Source organism: Equus caballus, chromosome 4 (genome assembly GCF_041296265.1).
Source record: "Equus caballus isolate H_3958 breed thoroughbred chromosome 4, TB-T2T, whole genome shotgun sequence".
In the NCBI taxonomy this organism is placed as follows: domain Eukaryota; kingdom Metazoa; phylum Chordata; class Mammalia; order Perissodactyla; family Equidae; genus Equus; species Equus caballus.
The window spans coordinates 74,363,095-74,387,394 of NC_091687.1; the positions used below are offsets into that span (position 1 = coordinate 74,363,095).

General features: G+C 38.0%; 1 protein-coding gene across 2 annotated transcripts in view; it reads left to right on the plus strand.

Annotated features, from left to right (window-relative positions):
• Positions 1 to 19,994, plus strand: part of ZNF277 (zinc finger protein 277) — a 118,300-nt gene extending 98,306 nt beyond the window's left edge. For both annotated transcript variants that reach the window (XM_001500504.7, XM_005609314.4), the window contains exons 6-12: positions 101 to 211; positions 2,627 to 2,759; positions 9,050 to 9,117; positions 10,272 to 10,368; positions 12,128 to 12,170; positions 13,200 to 13,374; positions 14,825 to 19,994. In XM_001500504.7, coding sequence (XP_001500554.3) covers positions 101 to 211; positions 2,627 to 2,759; positions 9,050 to 9,117; positions 10,272 to 10,368; positions 12,128 to 12,170; positions 13,200 to 13,374; positions 14,825 to 15,011 — 814 coding nt within the window. In that variant the 3' untranslated portion in view covers positions 15,012 to 19,994. The remainder of the gene's footprint in view (positions 1 to 100; positions 212 to 2,626; positions 2,760 to 9,049; positions 9,118 to 10,271; positions 10,369 to 12,127; positions 12,171 to 13,199; positions 13,375 to 14,824) is intronic.
• The last annotated feature ends 4,306 nt before the right edge of the window (positions 19,995 to 24,300 follow it).

The following is a 24,300-nucleotide window of genomic DNA, read 5'->3' on the forward strand; positions in this document are numbered from 1 at the left end:
CTTCTAATTAGTGTTGTTATCATTATACAAATGCTATTCCTGACTTGATTTGTTCCTAGATGATTTATAAATAATACACATTGCTTGAATTTCTTCCTAGATCTGTTCTTTTGAACCACATGGCCAGAGAACATGCTTTCAACATTGGATTGCCAGACAACATTGTTAATTGCAACGAATTTCTATGTACATTGCAGAAAAAGCTTGACAAGTAAGTACTTTTTTAAGGAACATGACCTGAAGCTATTTTAATCTTGGACTTTGTTCTGAATTTTTAAAAATTAATAATTAGAAGTAATTAAAGAAATGGAATTTTCTCATTTCTCTTGTTGGAGGAGTTCTCATTTTGTCTAGATCATATTGCCTTTTGGTGCTTTTTAAATAAAAGTGTCATATATACAAAACAATGTACATAACCGTGTAATGTATGTTACATGGGATACGAAAAATATATTCAATGTCTAGCCTAAGACATAGAACATTATTAATTCCTTTGAATCTCCCTTTCTGCCTTTCCTCATTAGTATCTCCCCAGAAAACCACTGTTCTTAATTTTGGATTTATAATTCCTTTCCTTTTCACTATAATTTTTCTACATATTTAGTAAAGTAAATATATTGTCAAATTGTTGTATGTTGTTCAGCTTTATGCAGGACATAACATACTGTATACATTCTTCTGCCTTTTAGTATTTAACCACGTTTATATATCGTAATGCTCTGCTTTTCCCAAGGTCATATTCTGGCAACCTTTGGTATCTAGAGCTTTACTTAGAGAAATAAGGAAAGAAATTCTCTGGGTCACCAAAATGGCTTTCAAAAATCCATCCAATTTTCTTTCTAGGAAAGGGCACAAGATTTTTTGTCTCAAACCTAGTTTTCTTCATTTAAATATAATACTAAAGAGTGTGGTATCTCAGCCCACAACATTTGGAGCAGTAACCTTAAAAAAGAAGTATCAGAAGCAACCTAAGTGCCTGTCAACTGATGGTTGGATAAAGCAGATATGGTATATATATATATATATATATATATATGCAATGGAATACTACTCAGCCATAAAAAAGGATAAAATCGTCCCATTCACAACAACATGGATGGACCTTGAGCGTATTATGTTAAGTGAAATAAGCCAGATGGAGAAAGACGAACTCTGTATGACTCCACTCATACGTGGAAGTTAAAGATATAGACAAAGAGAACTGATTGGTGGTTACCAGGGGAAAGGCGGGGTGGGGGGAGGGCACAAAGGGTGAAGTGGTGCACCTACAACATGACCAACAATAATGTACAACTGAAATTTCACAAGGTTTTAAACTATTATAATCTTAATAAAAAGTTTTTAAAAAAGTATCAAGTGATATAAATCAATTATAAAAAGTTCTAAATTCAAATTCTGGTATCAACACTATGTTAAAACAAGTCCCTTCGCTCTTTTATTGAATGACCCTTCATTTATAAAATAATACCAAATGTGCTAGAATTTGGTAGCACAAAATTCTAATTTGTGCAATAATGAATATTCCTAATCAGCTTATCGCCTATAAATTGGTTACTGTAAAAGCATATAGTTATTTCTGTGGCATAAGAAATAGTTGAAAGGCTGTTTAGTAGAGTTGAAAAAAATTCAGAACTGAAACAACAAATTTCATTCATTTAAGAGTTTTCATGTAGAAGGGAGATTAGACTTAATCTATGTGACTCCAAAAAGTAGAACTCTAATGATTGTTGGGTAGATATGACTGGCAGTATCAACTGTCCAGTTTAGGAAAAGAAAGACATTTTGTTAGTAATCTGTTTAAAACTGTTAATTACTGCCTCGTTAGGTAATGAATTCCCAGTCAGTGGAAATATTCAAGGAGAGAGTACATGAGAATGATAAGATAGTAGTAAAAGCTACCATTTATTGAGCGCTTAATTGTGTGCTATGAACTGTGCTAGATATTTTATTTATATATGTTAATTATACAGAGATACTTTATTCATATATACAAAAATTACACATATATATTTTTTGTGTAGATGTATTAAATCTTCAATATATAAACTATATATGCATATATATGTATAAGTAATCATAAAAATCCTCTAAAATGTAGGTATTATCTTCACTGTAAAGGTCAGAAAATGAATGACAACAGAAAGGGCAAGTAACTTAACCCAGTCACATAGTCCCATAGCTAGTAGGTACTGGAGCTGGGAATCAAACCCTGAAAGTCAGCTCAAAGGATATGCCAAACCATGGACAAATTGTTATACTCAGTGGAGGTAGCCAATGCTAGTTATCATTATAATTATTTGAAGAGCATACCTATATTTTCATTTTTAGAATAGGTAATTTGATTAGTAAAGTACCAAAATAATTTTTGGATATTAACTATCTTTGCACAGTTTTAACTACATAGCAAAGCTGGCCAACTTAGCCAACTACAAAATAAACTGTAGCATGCATCCTACAAAGCCAAATGAATAAAGTGAGAGGAGTTCTGACAAGGATGTCACATCCCATTTGAAGATTCCCTATGACCTAAAATGAATAAATATAAGACTTCAAGAAAATAAAAGACTATTTCAGCTACTATCCAAGAGACTTCTTTAATCTATCAGTGTTTATGTATTTATTTTAGCTTGCAATGCTTGTACTGTGAGAAGACCTTCAGAGACAAAAATACGCTTAAAGATCATATGAGGAAAAAACAGCATCGGAAGATCAATCCTAAGAACAGAGAATATGACCGATTTTATGTCATCAATTATTTGGTAAGGCTTTCTCTTCATAATTTAAAATTTGATTGCATTTCTGCAAATAAAAATCTTTCTAAGAGCCATCTAATATTTAAACAAGCAGTTAGTATAAAGGTCAAAATGTAACTGAGGGATACTTTCAAGCAGTGATTAGCTTTAAAATGGTTGGTTTACAAAGTGTTACTTAATTTGATTTGTCAGATGTTTATATAGTAAAAATGACGTGTCTCAGGGCCGGCCCAGTGGCACAGTGGTTAAGTGCGCACGTTCTGCTTTGGCGGCCCCGGGCTCACTGGTTTGGATCCTGGGTGCGGACATGGCACCGCTTGGCACACCATGCTGTAGTAGGCGTCCCACATATAAAGTAGAGGCAGATGGGCATGGATGTTAGCTCAGGGCCAGTCTTCCTCAGCAACAAAGAGGAGAATTGGCAGCAGTTAGCTCAGAACTAATCTTCCTCAAAAAAAAAAAAAAAAAAAGAATGACGTGTCTCTAGAACTCACAGTGATCTTGACCAAAAAAAAGATGAATGTAAAGCTCTTGGATATGCACACACTCTTCCTCATTTATTGTGTTATCTATTACCTTGAGGGCAGAGACTTTTGTGTTCTATTCAAAAAGCATTTGTTGACCTCTGGGTGTGCTAGGTGCTGGATAATTATCTATTCTAGATAATTATTTAAAAACAATCTCAACAGATGTTAGCTCAGGTGCCAATCTTTAAAAAAAAAATTTTTAATTAAAAAAATAAATAAAATAACAATCTCTTAATTCTTCCCCTCTCTCCTTATTAAAGAAAAGCTTCCCTTGCCCACAAAAAAATATATCTTTATTGTTCTCTTGGGCCAGCTTATTTTTCATGGAAATTTCAGAGAAACCAAGTTATTTCACTAGGCAAGAGGACTTTTGTTTGTTTGGCTAGTAGGATGGACTAAGGAGTTTATTAGGTCAAGAATTTTAAATACATGGAAAGAACTCTTTGCCCAGAAACTTCACTACCAGTTGTTGACTTCTGTAGATTACAGTCCCTTTGATTCAGTTGGAGGCAGGTGTTGCTAGGGTGGCATTTGGAAATTTGAGTGGATTTTTGATTGACACAATGACTGGGGAGTGCTACTGGCCCTGCCCCGAATTGCCTGATTTTTTAGGTGTACACAACAAAGGAGGGAAACTACTCCTCTAAAGAGGGGGATTAAGTAACTCTCCAGTGGGATTGAAAGAAAGATGGAGAGTTCTATTTCTGATAGTTTTCTTTTTTCTTTCTGTTGAGGAAGATTAGCCCTGACCTAACTTCTGTCCCAGTCTTCCTCCACTTTATATGTGGGTCACTGCCACAGCATGCTGACAAGTGGTGTAGGTCCACACCTGGGATCGAAACCTGCAAACCCAGGCCACTGAAGCTGAGCGCACTGAACTTAACCACTACACCTTGGGGCCAGCCCCTCTGGCACTTTTCTTAAGCAAATGGAAACTGGTATTTTCCTCTCTGTATGAATGAATTAGAATCCAAAACCATTGGCCACAAAAAGCATAATTGATTATAATCAGCCATTTTATCTATTGGGCAGAAACAAGCATATCCTGAATTATATTGGAAATCTCTGCTCTAGGGTGGACTTTTTGTCTGTTCTAACTAATCCTTATAGTGTTAAAATAAAACTCCCCTTGAGGGGCCGGCCCTGTGGCCCAGTGGTTAAATTCACGAGCTCTGCTTCGGCAGCCCAGGGTTTCACCAGTTCAAATTCTGGGTGTGGACATGGCACCACTCATCAAGCCATGCTGAGGTGGCATCCCACATGCCACAACTAGAAGGACCCACTAGTGAAAATACACAACTATGTACTGGGGGGCTTTGGGAGAAAAAGCAAAAAATTAAATCTTTAAAAAAAAAAAACACTCCCCTTGAAAAGCAAGTTTAGCATGTGTTTCAAGATTGGCTCTTGAGAGGTTGCATGGTTTGCTACAAATGTTTTACAACTAGCTAAAGGCAAAGGCACCCTTTGAGTCCTTCACTCTTGAACTTGCTCAGTCGTTAATTCCCTAGAGCAAACACTGCTTCAGGGCTCAAGCCAGACCCAATAAGGAGTGGACTTCAGTGTTAGCTCTGAGAAATATTCAGCTACTGCAGAAAGCTATGGAAGAATCTAATAGTACTTTCTTCTGGGCTCTTTTAAACTAACATTCAAGAGCTTGGGGCTAGTGGGACATTATATACCTGGAGGTGTTTACCTTTTAGAGGAGACCTCAAAGGGACTGCTCACTCACATTGTTCTGGGACTTTTAGGAAAGTGTGATACTTCATTCCCTGAGCATCAAGTAGTGCGACTGTCAAAACTGAAATTATCTGGGGGGGCCAGCTGTCTCTAGATGCGCATGCTAGATTATACTGCCCAGAGTGCCCAGATCTGATGCGCCATGAATCATGGCTTGAGAGAAGTGCTTCAAGGGAATGTACAGGCTTTGATAACATATAAAAATGAAAATTAAATCACTTTAAGATAATATTGATAGAATTTTTTTTAACTAGCAGCATCTGAGTGCTTGATACGTGTCAAGCACTGTCTTAGGTATTTATATTAAGTCATATACTCTTAACCACATCCCTATGACGCAGATTTTATCATTATCCCCATTTTATAGATTAGGAGCCTGGGGCACAGAGAGGTTGAATAATTTTCCCAAGATCACATAGCTGGAGCTATTTCCTTAATCTCTCTCTGCATCAGGTTCCTTCACTTTTTTCTCAATTTTTACAGTTGAAATAATACTAGTACCTACCTCTTACACTTCAAGTTGAGTCTTTGATCAAGTAACAGTGATGAATTCGTAATGATCTGTTCACCCTTCCTTGCCTATTCTCTTTTGCGCTAGAAACTAGAAACTGAGCCAAGTTCAAAGCTGACTTTAATCAGCTCTTTAAGGGCTCTGGCCCCACAACCTTAGCCTTCTTAGCCCTGTGTGCTTTCAGGCTGAAGTAAATAACCAACAACAATAAGAATGATTTTTTTAAAAAACTAAAATGTGTTATGATGCCTTAGCATTTTGGAAATGATGTAAACTTACCTTTGAAAAGGATTGAAGAAGCTAATAAAGTCCCTAAAGATGTGTAGGTGTCCTAACCCAGAGAAGTGCTTACCAGAGATGCCCACCGTAATCACAGTCTAGGAATATTGTCATAAATAAAAGGTATACTAATACATAGAATGAGTATATACAAGATTGTTCCAAATACTAGTAGTGTGAAATTAGAGATAAATGAGGGCCAAAGGTTTCTCAGCATCATTTTAGGTTTTTAGACCCCATTAATGAAAAATATTTAACATGAAGAATAAAATATTCTAAAAGTTAATTAAGCAATGAATAATAGTATTACTTTATTTTTTTTAAAGGTAAAAATAAACCACAAAAGAATGAGAGGCATTCACTGTTTATTCCTCTGAGGGAAAAGGCTGACATGAGTGCATGAATGTGGGCAAAAGAGAGAAGAATTGGTATATTAGTAGTCAGTGTCTGTCTATCCATTTCTCACATCCTCTTCCGTGCAGAAGTAATTTCATTGGCTTCATACATTCTATACACATTTGAGTGCCTGCCAGGTACCAGACCCTGGTGGAACAGAAAGACAAATATTGCAGATAAGGTGGTTGATTTGAGTCACTACTCTCAAAGAGTTTAGAGGTTGGTATGAGAGACAGACATGTAAGCACATTAATTTCAACACCTGTAATGGTGTGTACAAAGCTGAAGTTTTGACTTCTTCTATAGTAGTATATGCAGTAATTGAGTCATGCACCCATAGTTTCTTACCTCCACTTTAAACAGAATCTCCAGACCTGCAGTGATGGAAGCATCCAGGATATTCCTGGCAAGATGCACTCTAATAGTCATAAAAGGTGGGAGAGCCACGGGACAAAGAGGCTGTTTCTGGTTCTCCTCTGAGCTCAGCAAATTGACAAATTCCTTTTTCCCTCCTTAGGTGAGATAATTTCCATGCTTAATAATTCATATCAGTTTTTGATTCATAACAGACTTGCAAATACATTAAACATCCTTTGTATAGTCCAGATTATCTGCTTAAAGTTCTTTCTTTGTTCTCACAAACAAAAGGGTTCATGGATAGTGAGGATGCTTAAGAGGACAAGGTCCTAGGCAGTTTCACATTCAGATACTCCTGCCTCAGAGGGCAACAGACTGCATTACATCATCATCAAAACTTCAGCTACATATTCCTAAGGGGCTCATGTTCCGAGCACTGAGTTTTTCTAAAGGGAACTGTTTTTACAGTGGTTTTATCATCTTTTTATTTAAATTTTTATTAACATATACGGAGCCATTTGTAACAAATGTAGGTTTTTGCCCTGTTTTTCATAGTTTTGCTATAGTTCTCTCTAATGAAATTATTTACATTTAAAACAGTTCTATCTCTCTGTTTCTAATGGATTTTTTGTGTAGCACATGTAAGTGCGTGTGTTTTGGGGCAGAGAGGTAGTGGGTGAAGGGAATCTTTTTTTTCCATGGTTTTTTCCACCCTCTCATTGATCATAAGCCATCTGATGCAGGGGTTTGAGAGGGTGTTCTGAACATCTTTACAGACATGCCTTCCAAACTTTGTTTTTCTTGCATTCTTTGCTTTCCTGACATGATTCATTAGCAGGCACAGAGTCTTAATTAGAGACTTATGTGCTTTTTTTTCTCATTGGGTCTTGTTCCTGTTATAAATCATGTGTTTAACTGTACAAGGCAGAGCCCACTAGGAAAGTCTGGATCACTGTCACATGCAAATCACATGTTCCCTAATATACTAATGAACACAGTGTTCCATTTTCCTCTCAAGTGGTAAATGGTTAGTGCTGTTTTACCTAGCTAAATCCCTACGTATTGTACTGAATACTGAGAAAGTTGCCAAGTGATGCTTTGAGTTTGAAAGTTTGACCGTGAAAGACATTTTTTGTCACTTTTGGCTCAAAACATTTATTGATAAGCAATATTTGCCCCTATCATTGAGAATGGTAATACCACAGATGGCCCATCCTTGAGTAAAATCTTGCAACAATATCCTTAAGTCCAAGTCCAGAGAGACCAAGTATTGCATGAAACATTTAATTCATCACCAAAAGTTCCAGATAACAAGGATCCTTTTGGCAGTGTTGAGGCCATTCTTGGGTCCGTAATGAGGTTCAGACACTTCATGATGACTCTGGAAAGTACATTATAGAGTCCAAATTAACAGTCTCTAATGACATTATGGTAAATCCATGCATGTCTGAGTTTATACATCATTTAACTGATAAATAATGACAGCTTCAAATTCTCTCATTAAGTCGATGAATGATAGAGATTTTCTTTTTTTCCTAAATCCTAATGGCACTTGTAGTTCTTTGTTTTTGAATGTCCTCATGGACATTCTAGTGGAGGAGATGGATGGCAAATAAGGAAACAGATCACAAAATGATTGCAGGTGATGATCAGTGCTTTAAAGAAAAATAAAATGCCACAGAGGAATAGAAAGTAACTTGGAAGAGGGATATTGTTTTAGACAGAGAGTCAGAAAAAGAGGCAGAAACATTTAAGTAGAGACCAGAATGACTGGGCCATGCAGATATGTGAGCGAGCAGTGTTTCAGGCCGACGATTCAACAAGTGCAGAAGCAGTTGGGTGGAGTTGAGCTTGCTGTGTGCAAGGGATAGCAAAAAGACCAGTCTGGCTGGAGCGGACTGAGCCACAGAAAAAGTGGTGGGACATAAGGGATGGAGAGGGAGCCAGGACAAAGTCAAGAGGCCTTAGAGGCATGGCAAGGACTCTGAAGTTTATTCTAGGTGTGTGAGAAGCCATGGGAGGGTTTATGCAAGCAGGGAAATATCCTTTAGAAAGATCACTGTGGCTGCTGCCTGGGAAATAGACTATGGAGGACCTCAAATAGAAACAGAGTCCACCTGGGAGCATATTTCAGGGTCTCTGTCAAGAGGTATTGGTGGTTTTTTAAAAAGATCCCCGAGAGATTCTTATGTGTGTCCAATGTTGAGTAACACTGGTTTGCATTTAAGAGAAAAGAATTTGGTTGAAAGGATATTGCTGCTTCTCCAAAAAGAAAAACATATTAAAAGCATTTTAGGATATATATCCTCCTTATCACTGAAATAACAGTTTTTATATATCCTACTTATATTGTTTTAAAACCAGTCAAGCGTGGGTTTTTTGTTTGGGGTGTTTTGTTTTGTTTTTGAGTTCTGTGTCTGTTTTCTCTCTCCTTTCCCCTCTTCCACCTCCCCCTCCATCTCTCTAATCCCTCTGTTCTTTCTACAAAGGAACTTGGAAAATCGTGGGAAGAAGTTCAGTTGGAAGATGATCGGGAGTTGCTAGACCATCAGGAAGAGTAAGGCTTGTTATCGCTGCTAATTAATTACAGGGTTTTAAGAGTAGAAAAACAGTTCCTTCGTTTGGTTTAAAATTATCATTCTGGGGAGACAGAATAAAGAGAAAGAAAACCTCTCTAAGCCGTGTATCCTTTCATGTAATGTAGCAAAAACGTGGATTCAAAATAACTCTGACATAAAAATCACTAAAGCAACTGTTATTCTGACTAAATAGTGTTTTGCCATTATAATTGAACACAGAGGTGATATATAATTCAGAGAAAAATACCCTCCAAAGTGCTTTGTTTACTCGATCGGTCCCCAGACCTTGAAGTGATAAAATCTTTGAACTCTCCATGCTGCTTGTCATTGAGTAGAGAATATAACTCAATTGAAGTTAACCTTGTTCTCTGTTCTTCTCATTGGTGACCGACTTAAAACATCCACAGCTTCTATGCTTGAAATTATAAGCTTGCAAAGTGTTCTTTTCAACCTACAAGGATTCCCTATTATTCCTCCTCTTTTCATTCAAAGCTGTTCAACCTTTTCTCTCCTGGGATTTTGATTTTCCTGGTTTAGGAATGACAAGAAGTTGGCAGTATCTCAAAAAATAAATGCAAGGAGGGGAAAAAATGGCAAAAGGGGTCTTGTATGCTTTTTGAGTTCTCTATCTACCACCAGATTTAATACTTGCCCCATTTAAAATGATTAGTATTTCCCACATGAAAGATATACTGTTTGCCTTTTTTAAATGCATTCTTTGTCATGCAGAAATATACTCTCAGCATCGCACCTCACAGCATGTGCACTTTGTGCTTGTGGTTAATGAGAGAGAGCATCACGTCTCCCGATATGTTTCCTTTGCAAATTAAACCTAGTTGTCTCAGAAAGACATTGCATTGATTCTGTAGTGAAATAGCTGCTCAGAAGAGAGGCAAATATAAGAAAAGGGAGCAGCACCTGTTCACTATTTATATTAATTTCATGGTGCTGCTTTGAATTTCAAAAGCTGTATCAAAAAGTCATAATATGATATGACAGTCTTTACAAAAATGTCAGAGTTGAAAGAGATTGGCAGGGTTTCCTACGGAGGAGAAAGTAATACCAAATCATTGTGCAGTACACCCTCTTAATGAAGGGAATCTCCATGTCTGCTCTTTTCTTTTTAATACAGTGACTGGTCTGATTGGGAAGAACACCCAGTCTCTGCTGTCTGCCTATTTTGTGAAAAACAAGCAGAAACAATTGAGAAATTATATGTTCACATGGAGGTGAGATACTTTTATTCATTTGAATTTTGTGTTGTTCTGACATGCGGAAGCTGATAATTATTGCAATCTTACCAGCTTATGCCTTTAGTTTCTCAATCATTATCCCATTCCTAAAAGTGCCATAAGCAAAACAGAAGAGACAGGCCAAGTCCATTAAGGAGAACAGGAACTCAGGGCAATTTAGTACAATTGACTGGACCTGGGTGAGCTGTTAATGTGGGATTTCACAGACCACTGATGCCATCCCACCTTTGAGAGGCTTATGACATAATTCTAGCTTATAATGTGGGATCTGCAACCATGATTAACAGTACCCAGGATATGGACACATTCTGAATTTTTTTCCAGTGCTTCCTGTGCTGGTGAATAAGGAGAACAAGAAGGGAGAAATTTACCATTTATAAGGCCCGTGGAGAAAATGGCAGGGGGAAGTGCATGGAAGTAGAGAGGGTACAGGGTATGGTCTTGCAGCTGGTTTGGTTACAAGGATTTGGAAAGAAGAAATTTAAGGGCATTTCCAGTTTATGCTTTCCCTTTTGGATGCCATTTTTATGTTATAATGAAGCTTGAAGCTGGTAGTTCTAAACCTCTTTTTCACTCCAGTATATCTAAGAGATGACACTCCCTATACCTCTGATCCTCAGCTGGACAGTGGGGATAGGGAAGGGGGACATCTAATGACTCATGACAGTATTGCCATTTGAGGATAGAGAGATGATTATAATAGAAAATCATTACCGGATGATTCTGATGTGCTCTCCCTACCCTCCCCCACCAATCTCTACGAATAGTGGAGCAGGCTCTCCTGTTTCCCCACCTTCACTCCACTCTCACTCAGAAACACTGTTCTTAGTTCAGGAAGGTAAGGACTCGGAAAGTGCTCAAAAGGCCATGAGCATTTACCTTTATGAAAGCAGATGACCAGTTTCTCTAAAACAGATTGCCACCAGTATGTGTATATAGTTTCCAGTGTTGAAATTTAGCTCATAATATCCTACTATCTTTGAATTGAAAGGAACCTTAGTACCCTTATGCTGTGTAGGAATTCTCCTTGCAGTATCCTTGTGACTGGTATCCCCAGCCTCTGCTCAGTCACTTTCAATGACAACATACCGTGGAATTCCTAATTATTCTGCCTGTGGTGCTACACTAAATGCCTTCACAGAGAGTTAGATGGGCTTTATTCTCTGTAAGCTTGTGAGTTAAAACTTTAGCCAGATGGACGATTGCTAGAATGGAAGAGAATAAAATGAGTCTGCTTTGTAAAAATCAAAAGGAATGTAATTTATGGGAAGCTGTGAGTGAAGAGAAACTTGCAGGTTTAATCAGTGTATTTGACAGCATAAAATGAAAAGCAGAATTTGTAAAACTACCTATCTGCTGTGGAGCAGAGGACCTATGTCCATAATTCTAGTCCAGTTGCCCAATACAGTAGGGCCACATCTTACCCAGAGACTGAGGACACTTTTGTCAGATTGCAGAATGCAGACATAGTAAATTGGAAAAACTGTAGATACAAGCAGTGAATAGTTAAAATGTTTTAACTGATTGGCATGACTTGTTTGGACTGTGTTTTACAAAGCAGTTAGATGTGGGGGGAAGCAGTTAGGTTTCGAAGACTTCAAAAGCAGAAGACGAACTGAGACTGAGTTTCTACAGTGTTCAAACTCCTGTGAATGAGCTGTCTGTCTGTTTATAACTTCAGTCTGAAAGATTAAATAATTTAGATGCTCACAGATATATTCATTTCTTTTTTTAGGATGCACATGAATTTGATCTCCTCAAAATAAAGTCAGAACTTGGTAAGTTTGATTCGGAAGTTGTTTTCCATGACACTGCGTTTTTTATACACTGCCCTCTAAAGGATGCCTGTGTTGTGTAGTCATGATTGGAGAGTGCACGGCCAAGATGTGTGTCTCCACAGATGGTCCCAACAGAACTGCCTGAAGCAGTGATTTGCAACAATTTCAAAGTGGAATATTCAAATATGGTATTTGATTTCATATAGTCTTCCTTCTTCTTTCCTACATATATGAATGCTTCAAATAAAATTCAAGTTAATTGTTAATATCTATCATAAAGTGGAGGGAGCTAATGGAAAGAGCATGGATTTTGAACTCAGACTGGAGTTTGTATTCCAGCTTCAGCAATTGCTAACTATATGACGTTGGGCCTCAGGTCAACAGAATGTTATAGGGAGTAGATAATATATGTAAAACACCTACTGCACTTCTTAGCAGTGTAGCTAGATTATTTATTATACATGTACCCAATTGCATCATTTTCAGTATCACTATGATAGAAAGATTAGGAGCATGAAGACGTAAAGTGCTGACTTGCTAATGGATCCAAGACAGGAAAAGCTCACTTCCCACACCTCAGCTCACTGACTACTTTCCTAGACTCTTTTATGTGTTACTTTACTTTGCTGTTCTTGTAGACGTGTATATTGTTGTATGTATAGTTAGCTCAGTAGGCAAGAACATGGGCTCTGGAGCCAACAACCTGACGTCAGATCCTATCTCTACTACTTACTAGCTGTGCAACCTTCGACAGTTTCCTAATAGAAATTGTAGATGTGATAATACTATGTATGTGATAAAGTTTTTCAAGGATTAAACGTATTAATACATGGAAAGTGATTAGAACAGTGCCTAGCCCATAAGCCCTGTATAAGTATTGGCTGTTATTTGATATCTGTTATTATGCTTTATAATTGCACTGCCTCTTCAAGTTAGTTAATAAAGAGAAGTGGCTCTCTTAAAAAATTGTAACAGTGCAAAAGTGGGTCTGACCAGTTGTCTAATGATTCTGTATACTGTCATTTTCAGGATTAAATTTCTATCAGCAAGTGAAACTGGTCAATTTCATTCGGAGGCAGATTCACCAGTGTAGATGTTATGGCTGCCATGTGAAGTTCAAATCCAAAGCAGACTTAAGGACTCACATGGAAGAAGCTAAACATATATCACTGCTTCCTGAAAGAAAGACATGGGATCAACCAGAGTGAGTACTGCTCAACCAGACGTACACTTCTTTGCTCTGTCTGCTTTATTTTGTCCCTTTATTTAATTCCTTTAAACTTAAATAAAAAAGAAATACATGTTTATTGTAAACAGTGAAAATCTTCAGAAACCTTATTTTTAAAGTAATCCTCCTATTACAAATGTAACCAGCTATTTCAGATTTCGTGTTGTGGAGATAGATATAGATGTAGATAGATATGCAAGTATAAATTTTGAAATTACGTTTTGTTAACACCATAAGTAGCTTTCCATATCCAATACAAATTTACTGCATCATTTTTAATGCTTTCCAAATATCCCATGGTGTGGATATACCTTAATTTATCAGATATTTAGGTTGTTTCTTTTGTTTTGCTCTCATAAACAGTGATACAGTGAGTATCCATATGCCTTCATATTTGCACACTTATCCGATTATTTCGTTTAAACTCCTAAAAATAAAATTACTGTGTCAAAGAGTATGCAACTGCTAGGGCTTTGATATATGTATTTTGCATCTTGGCACTTTAAACAAGTTAAGCAATTGGTCTACTGGTACACACCTATCAAGGTGGTGTCAGACTCCCAGGTATCCTTTGTCAGTCCAGCCTTCTGGGCTGGTTCTCACGTCACTCTGAATAACCTCAGCTGAGGCAACCTCTGAGAGCTTGTGGGTTGTAGCTGCCCGGAGTTCCACTATTCTCAGGGTATGTTAAATCAGGTCCCCCCAGTAATCTAGCCAAAAGCTCTAGTTTTTCCTCTTTAGAAGGTCCCAGATTTGTGACAGGCAGAGTCAGCCCTGGATTGACCTGATACCCTATTCTTATAATTCTTCTTCTATAGGTTGAGATCCTTAGAGGTACCTTAGGACTAACTCCGAAGTGTTTCCAGAGAAGGAACCAGAATAATAGACCTAAAACTGTATAGATGTTTTAATTTTTGATCATCTAGAATGAAGGAACCAGTAATGATTAGGTTGAGAAAAACCAACACACAAAGGAGAAACCATTGTTTTCATCAGATATTTGAAGGATAAGTGTATGAAAGAATAACTATATTTGCACTTTGTTAACCTCTAGGAAAGAACTGGGATCCTTGAGCAGAAATGAGAGGGATGTCATTTTTGCTTCATATGAGGAGGTATTATCTAACAACTAGAGTTGCCCGATACTGCAGCAGGCTGCCTTTTAAGGTAGTAAGTTTCTTGTTATGGCAGATATCAAGCAAAGGCTGAATGGCCAGCTAGCAAGGATACTAGTAAGTCTGACGTCAGCCAGTAAAGGTCAAAGTGAAAGTAATTCAGAAGTTGTCTCCCTTATAGGTTTTGCAAAATGCTGTTGAAATTGTTGGCAAGGAAACCTAGCAAAATGATAGTAATATGTACATTCACTTGCCTAGAAATTTTCCGAATAATTTATACTTTTGGTTAATATATCTATGGTTATTTTCAGGTATTATTTTCCAACCTATGAGAATGACACTCTACTGTGTACACTGTCTGACAGTGAAAGTGACCTAACAGCTCAGGAACAAAATGGAACTGTTACCGTCATCAGTGAAGACACATCTAAACTGCATGCTTTGAAACAAAGCAGTATTTTGAACCAGTTGCTACTACATGAGTGCTTGAAAAACTAGAAGAAACTGCCACAGAAGCAATTTTTCATGTTTTCTCCTATGTGATAAACATGAAAGAATAGTTTAAAGCTGAACATCAGCAAAGGATTAGTCCTTGGTGAAATAAAATTTTAAAAAATGGATATTCTTTTCAAAAACTAAAGTAGAAAAATAAAATGAAGACTTTTTGTATTTGGCTCTAAAGTTTTATTATATAATCATTATAAATGATCTCATTAGATTCATGATTATCTGTAATAAGGAGGACATATAAATCACAAAGAAATGAAATGTTCAAATTATTTATAAACCTAATTTCAACCAGTGGTTTCAGTAGTTTCAGTTTCTTCCCCACAGGCTTTCTTCATCCAACAAGTCAAAAATTTGACAGATGTGTGCTTTCTGTACTGCATTGGGCAAGCTAGAAATGTAGTAACCAAAAGAGGAGCCACGGAGGAAAGGAAAAATGGTCAAAGATCAGGAGAATGCACAGATTGGACACTATTTCAGAATAATCAAGAGCTGACTATATTATCATTACTACTTTCTTCTTAGAGTTATCAAACTGCCTAGAAATGGATGTCAAGCCAAATAACTTCACTTTCCCCTACAATGTATATATCGCTAACAGATAAGTACCATTTTTTGAAAACGAAACCACAATGCCATTATGATATCTAACAAAATTAACAATAACTTCTTAACATCATATATTTTCAACTTTACGTAGTTGTCTCAAAAAATCTTTTTACAATATTATCACTTACAGAGCAAATATAGGACAAATAGGACAAAATATGCCTCCTGATAAGATGCAGTGAGCAGGACAAAATATCACTTTTGAAGATTCCTCTCCAGAACGTATAATGTGAATGTAATGAAGAAACATCAGTTTAATCCAACTTGAGGAATAGTCTACAAAATAGTTGGCTTTTACTCTTCAAAAATCAAGGTCATGAAAAACCTCGAAAGAAATACTCTTCCAGATTAAAGAAGAATAAAGAAAAATCACATGTAATCCTGGATTGGCTCCTGGACCAAGAAAAAGTTCTTCTGCTATAACAGATATTAGTTGGACAATTGGCAAAATTTGAATAAAGTCTGTAGTAAATGTTATGGTATTGGTGTTAATTTCCAGATTTTGATCATTATGCTCTGGTTATGTATGACTGTCCTTCTCTTTAGAAAATGCACACTGAAGTATTTAGGGGTAAAGGAACATTTTGTTTGTAACTTTTTCTCAAAAAACTGATAAGGATATAGAGAGATAATGATAAATGCAGTAAGATGTTAACATTTGGGTAATCTAGGTGAAGGATATGTGGGAATTCTTTGTACTATGGCAATTTTTTGTAAGTCTAAAATTGTTTCAAAATATAAATTTTTTAAAGATGTCTTTTTACAGTTTAAATCAGGTTTTAAGTGAGATAACATGCATTACATTTAGTTCATGTGGTTCTTAAGGGTCTTATAATCGGTAACACCTCATGCTCCCCTTTTTTGTTTTTTTTTGTTTGTTTTGAGGAAGATTAGCCCTGAGCTAACTGCTGCCAATCCTCCTCTTTTTGCTGAGGAAGACTGGCCCTGAGCTAACATCTGTGCCCATCTTCCCCTACTTTATATGTGGGACGCCTGCCACAGCATGGCTTGCCAAGCTGTGTGTAGGTCCACACCAGGGAACCCCGGGCTGCCAAAGTGGAACGTGTGAACTTAATCGCTGCACCACTGGACTGGCCTCTCATGCTCCCTTTTTTAAAATGCCACCTACTTATTAAAGAAACTGGGTCATTTGTCTCACTTTCTGAATTTGTATGATTGTATCCTCTTTGTGTCATTTAACATGTTCCTCTATTACCCATTTTTCTTGCAAACTGGTAGATGTAGAAGCTCCATTAAATTTGTGTTCAAAAAACTTTTTTACAAAAATAATTCGTAAGAGATACTTGTGGTTCCTGTTGCGTCACATCAGGCACATTGCAAAGGGTTCCTGCACTCGGTGTCAAGGTGTGTGTCTGGAGGCTTCCACACCAACAGGCAGTTCTCAGGTGCCAGCAGGGTGTCCAAGAATTCAAGTCAGTTCTGACGCTATCTACCAGAAGATAGAATCAGATTCCACAGTAAAAGGCTCAGTCTCACAAGACCACCCTCCACTTCAGACACCAGCCACAACCCTAGCTTGGTACCTGTGCTTCTGACTGACCGGTACAAACTGGAAGTTCCAACATCCTCCTCCAATTCAGGATGCCAATTGCGAGTCCAGGTTGTTACCCATACTTCTGACCAACTGGCTATAAATCAGCAGTTCCTATGACCCCCTCCTCAGTTTCAGTTAATTTGCTAGGACAGCTCACAGAGCTCAAGGAAACACTTAACATTTATAAGTTTGTTAAAGGATATGATAAGGGATACAGGTGAATATCCAAATAGAAGAGAAACTTAGAGCAAGCTAAGGGAAGGGATGCACAGACTTCCAAACCCTCTCCAGGTGCACCACTCTCCCATTACCTCCATGCGTTCACAAACCCAGAAGCTTTTGGGGGAAAAAAGGGTCAAGAAGCTATTCTTTTGCAATTTTATGGAGGCTTCATTACATAATCATGATTGACTAAGTCTTTGGCTATTGGCAGTTGAGTCAACCTCAAGCCCCTTGCCCCTCCTGGAGGTCAGGAGATGGGACTGAAAGTTCCAAACCTCTGATCCCATGGCTGGTTCTCCTGGCAACCAGCCTCCACCCTTGGATGGGGTCCAAAAGTCATCTTCATTAACAAACAAGAAATTCCAAGGATTTGGGATCTGTATACCAGGAACTGTGGACGAAGACCACATATATATGAGAAATATACTTTGGTCATCTGAATGACCAAATAGGTTTTTCTTATAGATCACAATGTTGCACACATAATAACTGATGTGCTGTTTTTAGAGATGTCAGAATTGATCAGTGCATTCAGGTATTGTCAGTCTGATGAATCATTATAAAGTTTCCCATCAGTCTTTTAAGTAACCATTTTAGTATCCATTGGTAATTTGTTACCTAGAGCTATTATTTTTTAGGAGTTACAAAATGGTGATTTTCTAATTCTGTCATTTCTTTATGAATGGGCTCCTTACACAGCATATGTGCTATAGAGCACTGGAATCTGAAGTTCTAGTTTTCAGTTGTTAATGCTAGCCTATGTAGGCAGTGCCCCAAGACTAATCTTAAAGTTGTATGGCCTGTCCAGAGTGTCCAGATTAATCCCCCACCATGTGACCTGAAATTGACTGGATTTGTAAATTACATGGGCTCTGAGCAGAGGCTTTAGATTTCTAAGCCTCCAGCTGTGCAGATACCCATACAAGGCTTTTATTAAAAACCAAGCAAACAAATAAATGGGAGCCTTTATTATAATAAAAATTGCCTAAGTTAAAGACACAAGTTAAATTGTTTTAGAACCAAAGCTTAAGAAGGCAATTAGTCCTGTGCCTAGAACCTTGTGTTTCTAGGAATCAGAGTTGTTGAGGAAATCAAGGAATGTCTGAGGCGTTTCTAGAATGTGCTTCAGTCTTAACCAGAACAGGAGCAATGGAAGAATGAGGACAAAATGAACTAATTAAGCTTGAGAAGGAGAAAGCTTTTTTGGGGATAAAGTTTTAGAGAACAGATCAGATAAGTATAAAAGGATAAATGAAATTGAAGGACAGACCATCAGATAAAAGGGAAAAGATTAGATGCTTAGGATTTAATTCATCTAAGAGGTTATTTTTTAAATGGGTAGATAGATGTTTTGGGGGTTTTTTAGGACAAAAGTAATAACTTAGTCCCAAAGAAATGGAGCGAGAATAGGAACAAAGTCAGCAAACTGCATTGACTCTCCCCGAGGGTGCACAAATATAGGCCACTGTTGGTGAAATACTCTCAGAGCCTCATGGGTCTGGTGAGACCCTGTCCAGGCTGATGAAAGAACCACAGTGCTCTCCAGGCATGAAGAACCCCTCTAGTTCACAATGAGCAGAATCAGATACTGGGAAGGATGTGTTTTAGATTTTAATGTCTTAGCTTGAACTCAAGCAGACAAGAGAATCTAATCTTTGAACTTTAATTTCTCTCTGGGAAATTCACTATGGTAGAAGGGTTATATTTAAATTGGGGACACCAATATTTTACCGGACTGTTTTTTTATTGAAGCGTCTTTAAACTGTCATATAATCTCTTTGCAGAACCTTTGATAGACTGTTCGAAACAACATGGTTAGACATAATTCCAAATGGAAAATGAAATGGGGAGGTTTCAGCTGGCGTTCAGCCTGCCCATGGAATTACTTCAGTCAATGAATTGCTTTCTGAGGGCAATAGCTACACTCTTCACCACCAGGCTCAGGAGAATATACATAGAAAGAGGAGTTGCCATTTGGGTGGGAGGAGTGGGGGGATGGGCTCATGGTGGAGCCGCACTGTCATGACAGATTACTGATCTCCTGCAGAGGAGGTGGTCATACTCTTGGTTGGCTTGGAGCTTAATGGTTAAGCCCAAAGAACTAAGAACAAAAACCTGGGAAACTCCTTTCCCCTAGTATCTTAAAGAATCAATCAGGCTGTCTCCATAAGTGTGTTTGAGTTCCACTGGGTTCAGGATACTGCCCTCTAGTGGGAACTGGGCATTCTGTCCCCAGACTGTGGACCATTTCCACCAAGTGGATGTTTTCACAGTGGTCCCTTGGACTCCATGTTTATGAATGAGACATATACATTTTCTGAAATGAGTTCCATTAAGCCAGTTTAATTCCTGAGTCATATTCTGTCATATTCTGTCTACTTCATATTCTGTCTTATAAACTTGTCTCTAATATATTTTACTTTTGTTTTTCTTTTACTAAACTTATTTTCAAATAATTTAATTCTGTTCTGTGTAAATTGTACAAGAAATATTTCATACATCTATCAATTATTTCCATTGTAACTTCTGCCATTGTAAATTTTCCTTTGTGACCATTGTTTTTAATAAATCCAATTTCCCTAGACAAATATTTTGCATGTCTAAATTTTATCAAGACAATTTTATCCATTTTTTTTAGTCTCTAACAAACTGTGTACTGTGACATTTTAAACATTATCGGTTCTATTTTGAGGAGATTATTCCTTTATAATAAAATTCATAACGACTAGGAAAAAGAATTCTTTGATAAAAATCTGTCATCAAAGTTTCTGGTGTTGGATCTGTGTCCTTTTTGGATGTGCCAGGCAGAGGCAGGCCCTAAGACAGCCTTGTTCGCAGTCCAGTTACATACGGATAAACACAAACCTCAGGTTGAAACTTAAGTGTCTCCTTTTACCAATGAAATTCCAAGCCACTAAGGAAAGAGTTCTTTTTGCCTTTCCAAGCTGCTACCTTAACAATCAATGAATGGTTTAAGCTCTGGAGAATATCTGGCTTATTCATTTGTAAGATAGCTTTCATCTTTGCACACTATTCTTTTCCTCAGAAAGTGACAATGTAGTTATTTTAAATATTCCTTGAAACCAATGACAGTGTGAATCGTGTTTTTTAAATGCCTTGGTTAGTGAAATTCTTTCAGCCACTGAAATAACCTGGGTTAAGTTATTAAAACAAGTTCCCACCATGGTACACACAATAAGCAGACATAATTAGGTTGACCCGTGTAAAATTCCTTTAATTTTAGCATTTGGAACCTACAAAAATGGCAAATTCATATGGGTCAAGCTAAGATGATTGATTTTACAAGTTAAGGGGGATAAAGATTATCTGGCAGCACACAACATGACAAGAAGAAGATTATTTTTGTGTTAAGGTTGAATTAGAAATCCTCATGTCTAGGCAGTAGATCTAACATCGAAGCCTGAAGTGCCCACCAGCTCCGAATCCAAAACAAGTGACTCTGGTGGACTGGGCAGTCTGCAGTGACCCCAGGAGGCACGCCTGGGCACCCTCCCTCCAAGGGGCTCACTTCTCGCCTCTAGTCCATTTTCCTTAAGCAGTCCCTGCCAAGTGTTATTTTGGAAACTCAGGCCCATGTAGCCAAATTTGCTATTTTTCAAAAGAAGTCAGATATCTGGATTTTTATTTGAAATTTCCTGATTTTTAATTCCTGTGTGAAGGCTAATTCCAGTTTGTGACTCTCGATACAGATGACATGATAAAAGAGGATAGCAAATTCATATTGTGTTGAAGACAGACCAGTGTTCTCAAAAGAAGAGTGGGATGTGTGCACTCAGAGGATACTTTCAAGTTTTTATTTGTGTATATTAATGGTATACATGATACATCAAAAACACGGCATCTGTATATTAAATGTAAAGAGCAATTTATAAAGAATAGATACAATTTGGAGAGAGAATGAGAACACACCAGGAAAACATAGTGTAAAACATTTTACAGACAAAGATGTGGAATCAAAGAAGTTCTGAGAACCTCTGAGGGAGACTATAACTCAACGGTACGTCTTGGAGTCACAGTTCTCAAACATGGGTGGACTTAAAAAACTTGCTTCAAGGGCCGCCCCAGTGGCACAGCAGTTAAATTCTCATCTTCTGCTTCGGCGGCCCGGGGTTCTCCAGATCAGATCCCAGATGCGGACATGGCACTCCTTGGCAAGCCATGCTGTGGCAGGCGTCCCACATATAAAGTAGAGGAAGATGAACACGGATGTTAGCTCAGGGCCAGTCTTCCTCAGCAAAAGGAGAAGGATTGGCAGCAAATGTTAGCTCAGGGCTAATCTTCCTAAACAAAACAAAACAAAACTTGCTTCAGACGCGTATTCCTAGACCTGACACTGTGGTGTTCTGATGCACGGGGTCTAGAGTGGGAATGAGAAATCCGCCTGTTAACAAGTCACCTAAGTGATGTTGAGTCAAAAAACCCATGGACCAGACTTAATAAACACAGGCATATTGTTAGGAGCAAAGGCTCCTGAGTCAAAAGTTCCTGGGTTCAGTTCTTGGGTCTAACATTTACCAGCCATGGAACTTTGACGAAGTTAACTTTAACTTCTCAAAGCCACAATTTTCTCATTTGTAACATGGGGATCTAATAATGGCTACCTCATGTTTGTAAAACAGTGCTCAGGACATAGGAAAGGCTTAATAAATGTTGACTATTTTTCTCATGATTAGTTTTTTCTTAAATCCTGTGGGAGGAATGAGGAATGTTTCCAGGGCAAGGTGAGCTGTCACCCTTGTCATCCAAGTTATAAAGAGCCTTTGTCTGAGCGTGACCCCTCCCTTTTGTCACGCCCTCCTTTGTCTGTTCTTTCTCAAATTCTTTTCCTCTTCAAAGCTGCCCTTGATGTTCTTGTTAGCTTGACTTCATCTATATAAAAACATTCAGAGACATGGCTGCTCATCATCCTGATCTCTCTATTTATGAATATGTTCGAAATTTTTCTTAATAAAAAGGTTTTTAAAGGTCTTTAGTTACATGAGCTGCTCCAAACACACCCTCCCTAAGGATGGCTCTGACTAATATCACATAAAATTTAAACCTGGGCGATGATTTTCAGGCACCATCGCTTGAACCTCTTCCACATATGACTCACTGGGAGAGCCGCTGGGACACCGATGTGTCTAAGGTATGAGCCTTATTCATGGCCCTAGCATGGCATTCTCTGTGAAGAACATCAACCATCCTAGCACATCCCGTGCGGGTGTGTCAGAGCTGTCAGAGCTGGTGTTTCCAGGCAGACTACAATCTTGCTGTTGGGATGATCTGGTTGGCCATGTCCTATCCTGGATCCTGGAGCCAAATCCTCAACGCTTGCCAAGACACTCCATAGAAAAAAGTAGATGGTTATAGGAACAAGGTAAAAAGAATGTAGACAGATGAATATTCATTATTACTACTGGGAATGAAATTCAAAGCACATGCCCTAATTTCCGTAGCCCAGTGCCAACATCTTTGTAAAAAGGTATTAGATTGAGAAGTATAACTTAAAAATCACCAAGAAAGTTAAAAAACAGATACCAGCAAACATTGAATGCTATACACATATAACGATATTCTATTCTTGAATAAATGTTTGGAAACCTCATTATGCTGAACACAGAAATTCCGACTGAACCTTTCCCCTAAAGCTAATTCTGTTACTTAGGATTTAGGCTAAGCTGCTGTAACAAAAAGACCCAAGGGTACATTGGCTAAACCAAGAGTCTATTTGTCTCTCTCATCATAGCCTTGAGGTGGTCCAGGGCAGTAAGGCTGCCAATCCAGTCAGAGGCAGAGAGGAAAAAGCCCAGGAGTGCATGAGTGTTCATTATAGGTACACACCTCAGCAGTGCACAAGTCACTTCCACTCACACCCATTGGACAGACTTCATTCACAAAGCCACACTTAGCTTCAGGGTATGCTGGGACATGTGGTGACCAGCTGGGTGACCATGTAACCACCAAAACTTAGAGTTCTATTATTAAAGAAAGGGGGAATGATTTCAGTGAACAGCTAGCTGAGTCATCCTCGTGCACGCCTCCACAGTAGAAGTGCAGAAACTGGTTCTCTCACTCTTTGTACGACTGTGAGCAAGTTACTTAACATCTATGCACCTCTGTTTTCTTATGTATATTTGGAAATAATAATAGTACCTACCTCATAGGGTGTCAAAAAAAATGAAATTATATATATATATATTTTTTTAAAGATTTTATTTTTGCCTTTTTCTCCTCAAAGCCCCCCGGTACATAGTTGTATATTCTTCCTTGTGGGCCCTTCTAGTTGTGGCATGTGGGACACTGCCTCAGCATGGCTTGATGAGCAGTGCCATGTCCGTGCCCAGGATTTGAACCAACGAAACACTGGGCCGCCTGCAGCAGAGCGCGCGAACTTAACCACTCGGCCACGGGGCCAGCCCCTGAAATTATATTTTTAAAATGCATAATAGTTTCCATAACGCAGTCTTGACCAAAATCCCAATGGCAGTTTTTGCAGAGATAGAAAAAAACCCTATCCTAAAATTCAGATGGAATCTCAAGGAAGCCAAATAGCCAAAACAATTTCGGGAAAGAAGAACAGAGTTGGAGATCTCATATTTCCTGATTCCAATATATTACAAATCTACGGTGATCAAAGCAATGTGGTCCAGGCGTAAAGACAGACATCTAGACCAACAGAATAGAATAGAGAGCTCAGAAACAACATAGGCTCTCAAAACAAAACAGAAACAAAACAAAAAAACATAGAAGCAGACAATAGGTGGTTACCAGAGGGGAAAGGGGTAGGGAGAGGACAAAATAGGTAAAGGGGGTCAATTCTATGGTGACAGATAGAAACTAAATTTCTGGTGGTGAGCCCAATGTGGTGTACACAGATGTCAAATTATAATG